General features: G+C 46.2%; 1 protein-coding gene across 2 annotated transcripts in view; it reads right to left on the bottom strand.

Annotated features, from left to right (window-relative positions):
• PCSK2 (proprotein convertase subtilisin/kexin type 2) overlaps nucleotides 1-6,271 on the bottom strand; it is a 239,510-nt gene extending 233,239 nt beyond the window's left edge. Inside the window, exon 1 of one of the 2 annotated variants that reach the window (XM_010860045.1) lies at nucleotides 5,809-6,271. In XM_010860045.1, the coding sequence (XP_010858347.1) occupies nucleotides 5,809-5,985 (177 nt within the window). In that variant the 5' untranslated portion in view covers nucleotides 5,986-6,271. The remainder of the gene's footprint in view (nucleotides 1-5,808) is intronic. The other variant, XM_010860046.1, reaches the window with a different exon arrangement.

Below are 6,271 nucleotides of genomic sequence, written 5' to 3'. Positions count from 1 at the left end.
GTGGAGCAAATGGAATCTTCACACACGGCTGGCAGGCATGCAAACTGGCACAACTACTTTGGAAAACTGTTTGCCAGTTTGTCCGTGGTCAGCAGAATTCTGGGAGGGCCCCCAGTGTTTCTGCTCCCTGTGTCCTTGTGCCCCAAATAATCCCCTCCCCTTGAGTAAGAGCAGGATGGTGTCTATGACAATTTTCCTTCTGTGATTATATTCTATCACATGGCAGAGGTGAAGAGGTTTATCAAATGTAGTTAAGGCCCCAGATCAGTTTAGTCTGATTCAAAAGAATCAAAAGAGAAATTTTCCTGGGTGGGCCTGACTTAATCAGGTTAACGTAAACCAGGGACCGTCCCTTCCAGAAAGCAGAGATCTGAAGGGTGAGATTGTATGAAAGCTTATGGAGGAGGCCATGTGGCAAGGTCATGAGGGTCACCTCTAGAAGCTGGGAGTAGTCCTGGTCTTACAGCCAGCAAGAAAATAAAGATTCCAGGTCTGCAACTACAATGAGTTGAACTCTCATTAAAATCTGAATGTGCTTGGAAGAGGATTTTCCCTTAGTTGTGCCTCTGGATGTGGACACAGCTGGTCAATATCCAGAGCTCAGTCTGTGAGGCTTTAAGCAGAAGCTTCACTAACCAACTAACACGTGCCAGATTCTTTATGCAAGAAAAAGAAATAACCAAATTGTGTGGTTTTAGGTCACTAAATTTGTACTGGTTTGTTATACAACAAAGGAAAACTGATATTCCTAAGAATATTCCCAACAGAAAGGTATAAATGTATTCACCAACATACATATACTACAATATTCACAGAAGCAATATTTTTTAAGCAATTTAGCCTAAAGCTAAAAACTATCCAGGTGAGCATAAAGGGGACTTTTGGAATGCTGATGATAGTTTATCTCTCGATTTAGAGGCTGGGTACATATGTGTGCCCATTTAACAAAAAATTTTCAAGCTGTGCTCTTTCCTAAATTCAGTTCAGTTGCTCAGTTGTGTCCAATTCTTTGCGACCCCATGGAAGCAGCACACCAGGCTTCCCTGTCCATCACCAACTCCTGGAGTTGGCTCAAACTTATGTCCATCGAGTCGGGGATGCCATCCAACCATGTCATCCTCTGTCATCCCCTTCTTCTCCTGCCTTTAATCTTTCCCAGCATCTGGGAAAGAAATCTTTCCTAAATTATACTTCAATAAAATTAAAATGACCAGAAATTTACTCTTTCATTACCTAATAGTATAATTACTACTGGACTAGAAAATTTTTTAACAATTATACATATAAAAGTGGTCACATGATTTTACTTGTGTAATCATCCTAGCCTCAGTCCTTCATGAGCAAAAAATAAAACATTATAGTAAAAGAAAAAAACTTAATTGTCAGCTGTTTGGATTTCTACTTTAATTCTCACATGCTTTTTAGTCAACCCTCAACACATTACTTTGATAAATAATTTTCATCTTATTTTTTTAAGTTTTTATTTATTCTTTATTTTTATTTATTTATTTAAAATTTAAATTTATTTATTTTAATTGGAGGCTAATTACTTTACAATATTGTATTGGTTTTGCCATACATCAACATGAATCTGCCATGGTTGTACACGTGCTCCCCATCCTGAACGCCCCTCCCACCCTGCTCCCCGTACCATCATCTTATTTTTAAAAGGAATTAAAATTGGCAGCGCATTGAAAATTTTAAAGCAATCTTTAGAATAATGTCTTTGTCATTGTTGTAAACTTTAAGTACATATACATCTCTCTCACAGATCTGGGCCACATCATGATAAAATAGAAAACTTTAGTTCCAACACACCTTCCTGAGGGTAAAGTTATAGGTACTTTTATTCCATTTTCAAGAGGAAATATAACTGTTTGCTCATGGTCTTGTGGAGTTAGGCAAAATAATTGACAAATATTCATTGAGGCTCTTAGACATAGGCTACTGTGCTCAATATAGACATGATAAAAAGACATAGTATATTGTCTTTTGGAAGATTTACAGCCTACCTGAAGAAGTGCATACTCAAGCATACTAATGACATATGCTCATATAATACCAAATAAGTGTTAAATATAGAAAAAAGAAAAGAAAAAATAACTGAATTCTAAAATGGTGCCCAAAAGGCAAAGTATTTGGCAGTCAGGGAAAGCTTCCTGGAGGCAGCATGATAGAAAAACAAAATTATTTTCCATTGGGCTTTAAATCTGAGGGTACTTTTAACCTCTTGGAGCTTTAAAGATTTTCATCTGAGAATTAGAGCTGATGCCAATAATTTCTATCTCACCAATGCATGAGATGAAATAACTTAGTAAAATAGCAGGCCCTCTCCCATCCTTCAGATGAATAACTGCTGAGAGTCTCTGCTGTCTTACACTGAGCATCTAGAAGGATGGGGTGATAGGGAGAGGAAGGAAAAGGAAGTGTTGAGGGTTTAAAATGAAAAATAGATAAGAAATGTTGACCAAAGTACATTACAGCATGATGAAAATAAGACTGAACAGTGTTTGGGAAACCCAGAGGAGTAAGGAAAGAAGTTTTCTTACAGGCTGGCAAATCCAGTAATAGCTGGAATTGGTAAGAAAACCAGAAATACAGAAGATTCCATCCCTGAATATTTACCTTTTCAAGTGGGAAGACACTAACACCCATGTTTACTTACATGTATGAACTGACTGGGCTTCCCAGGGGGCACTACCAGTAAAAAAAAAAACTCAACTGCCAATGTAGGAGATGTAAGAGACTATGGGTTTGATCCCTGGGCCAGGAAGATCCCTTGGAGGAAAGCATGGCAACCCACTCCAGTGTTCTTGCCTGGAGAATTCCACAGACACAGAAGCCTGGGGGCTATAGTCCATAGGATGGCAAAAAGTTTCATGAACTGACTAGAGAACAAGTAATGAAACATTACAGCTTAAGTCACGTAGTCTTTGCTTTTTCATCCCACAGGAATTTGGAGACGGGAAAGCTCATAGCATCAGGGAAGCTTGGGGACTCAGTCTAGGAGGATGGGTGGGCATGGATCCAAAGAAGGAAAAGAACGTTTATTCTCAACAAGTGTAGTTTCATGCAACAATTCATCGGAAGTGTCACTGACTTTTACTTAAACATGTCTCAGAACAAAATCATTGGATAAGAGTACTTCTGAGAGATCGTGGAAAAGTAAGGAGGATGTGGCAAGGTAAAAACCCATCTTTCCTAGATGGGAATTGCAAGTTTGAGGCTGTAATGCAAAGGATGGGAAAGAGGCTGAGGTGTCTGATTTCGCCCCAAAGTAGGAGTTCCTTGAGATTCTAAGGTAAGTGTATGCAGAGGATTCAGATTCTTTTACGAGATTGTTTTCTACACCTCGTTGCTCAATTCCCATCACCAAAACTGTAAATCCCTTGTTGAGCTGTTCACCACCATACAAAAAAGAAATAACTTTCTTAGAAAATTAATATGTTAAGCCATGATCTGTCTCAGCTACACCTGGGTTTGCTTACATTGCTGAGATCAAATGCTAAGGGCACAGTTTCAAAAAGGAGAAGTTAACAGGATAATGATGTCTGCCCATCCCATGGAAAGGGCCTGGTAGGGGGTGAGTTGGTGTTTAGTCGCTCAGTTGAGTCGCTCAGTTGAGTCCCACTCTTTTGCAACCTCACAGACTGTAGCCAGTCATACTCCTCTGTCCATGGGATTTCCCAGGGAAAAGTACTGGAGTGGGTTGCCATTTCCTTCTCCAGGGGATGTTCCCCACCCAGGGATAGAACCCGAGTCCCCAGTGTTTCTTGCATTGTAGGCCGGACTCTTTACCACGGAGTCACCTGGGTAGCCCGGGCGCGGAGGGCGGGGAGAGGGTTAGATTTTCCCCTCCAACTGCAGCTCTTTTACAAAGGTGGGGTTTTTAAAGAGCTTGCTGCCACATCTCTTTTCATACCCTAAAGGCGAGCATGCCCTGCAGAGCAGGTAGCTTGGAGTGCTATACACTAACAGGTTGAAGAGCGTAAGTTCATCTCTGCTTCTTCCCTTGTGTCCCCAAGTCCGTTTTCTACGTCTGCGTCTCTATTCCTGCCCTGCAAATATCTGGGTTTAAATTCTTGACAGTTTTCATCGTGGACCCTTATCTGAGGCAATTTCCTTATCAGAACCATAGGCTTCATAATAACAGCAGTTTCCCAGAGTTGTTGAAAGTATTAAATAAAAGTGTGTATAGAGACTCCATCACCCTCCCAACCCCCCGTGACTGTCAGCTAGTAATAATCAGTACTATATTTATGCGCCTGGTTCCTGGGTCTTGCCAAGTTTGGGGGCGTGAGGGTGGGAAGAAGGAGGGGATGCTTGTTTGTTGTGTTGGCGGCACTCTGGAAACAGCCCCCATACCCCGGGCCCCAGCAGCGCGGGATGCCGCGGTCCGCGTCTCCTCTCCCCGCTCCACCCACGCTTCCTCCTAGAGCAACAAGTTCCCCCGCAGGAGCCGCCCGCGCGCCTCCGGCAGCCCTGGTGTTTCCCGGACCTCCGTCCAACTCCCTGGCAGACCCATTTGGGGGTCAGAACCGCGGTGGCCAACGCCCTACCGAGGCAAGAGAACCCGCAGCAGGTGGAAGGAGCCTGAGCCGCGGCTGGGAAGGAGGCGCCACGCGTGGGAAGTCGGGACCGAGTCCCCAGCTCGCGCTGCCCTGGCGACGCACAAGCATCACCCGAAGCGCCCACCGCTCAAGAGTCTTTCCTGGGGTCAGGAGGGAGGACTGGGACCGGAATCCCACAGACTTTCCACCCGGCCAGCCCTCCGGTCGCTAGATCGCACGCAGCCCTCAGTCCTCCAGATTCCGCTCGCCCCGGTTTCTCTCTGCCCTCTCACCCCACCCCACCCCTCGTCAGGTCCCCTAAGGACACTTCAGATCCCTGGCAGGACAGTTCGCAGGAAGCAAGTAGATCAGCCGCGACCCCCATCCAGTGCTCTCCGCTCCCTCGCCCTTGCAGACTGGGGACCCTGGAGTCTCCGAAGCAGTTCCGCGGCATCCCGGCTGGGAAACGGCTGAACTCTGACAACTTCTTGGATGGGGATCCCCGCTTTCTGGTGGGAAAGCCAAGCCGGCTGCCCACATACAGGGAGAGATACCCCGACTTCTCCGAGGGGAAATCCCATTAAAATCTACCTCCCCAGCGTCTACCGCTGCAAGTTGAAAACTGGGGAGCCGACTGAGTGCGCTTCGAGGTGGGTGGGCAGGGGCGAGGTGGGCAAGTTTCAGCCCTCGATTTTGAAAAGACAAACCATTTCTGTTTCCAAGTCTCCTGGAGCTGGGGGCTGTCTTCCCTGGAAAAGAGCCGGGACCAGAGTCAGGCAAGGGAAGTCCTCCTGGCGCGGGGTTCGAATAGCAAGCAGATGAACTGCGATGTCCAAGCTTCCAGCCCTGTCCCTCGGAAACTAGCCTTTCTCCGGGAGATAGGGGCGGGGGGCACATCCCCGACGGGTCTGCCACGCCAAGCCCAGACGGCGGGCACTTCTTGCCTCACCCCCAGGCAGCCTTGAGAACTTGGTCGCTCGGACAGCAGCCCGGGCGCACCGCATTGTTTGAAAGGTGTTATCCTGTTTTCTCCACCAAGTCAAAGGGAGATCAATTGTTTTCATGACCTTCCGAGTAGCATTTGAAGGGCATTTTAATTACATAACCCGTGAAAGATCACCGGAGGCGATGTCGTGTGAAGAGCCGATGGCAGAATATCTGCATCGCACAAGAAAGAAAACTTGCGAATCTGCAATGAGATTGCGCAGGGCTGCCACCGTTTAGAAACAAACATGCGAAATGCAAGGGAGATGCTTACCTTTCGGACTCCAAAACCGTGCTCTGCTGCAACTTGGCGAGCTTCTTCTTCTCCCCCTCTGTGCAACTCCACAAGAAAATGATTCGTGAAGACCGGTCTCTCAGCAGATGCAAAAACCATGACACAGAAGAGGAGCCCCGCGGCCGCCTTCCCCTGGGAGATACAACCACCTCTCATCTTTCTTTGGGAGTGAAAAGTGGTATCAGGAGGCGCGCAGGATGGCGGAGCAGGGTCCCACAAGGAAGGTCCAAATTAAAAAAAAAAAAAAAAGATGTAGTTTTTGTTGTTGGTGTTTGTTTTTTGAAAAATCTTTGTGTAGAGGAAAACACTGATTAGGGGTTTGGAAAGCAGCAAATCAGTGTGTGTTCTCCAGCCTCTGGCCGGCGGGGAAGCCGTGTGGTCTGGCAGCCCGGCTCGCTCGCAGCGGTGCTAACGTGCAGAGCTGTGTGTATCTCAGAGAAAG

Source organism: Bison bison, unplaced genomic scaffold, assembly GCF_000754665.1.
Source record: "Bison bison bison isolate TAMUID 2011002044 unplaced genomic scaffold, Bison_UMD1.0 scf7180017864461, whole genome shotgun sequence".
Classification (NCBI taxonomy): Eukaryota; Metazoa; Chordata; class Mammalia; order Artiodactyla; family Bovidae; genus Bison; species Bison bison.
This window is presented reverse-complemented; position numbering and strand designations above follow the sequence as displayed.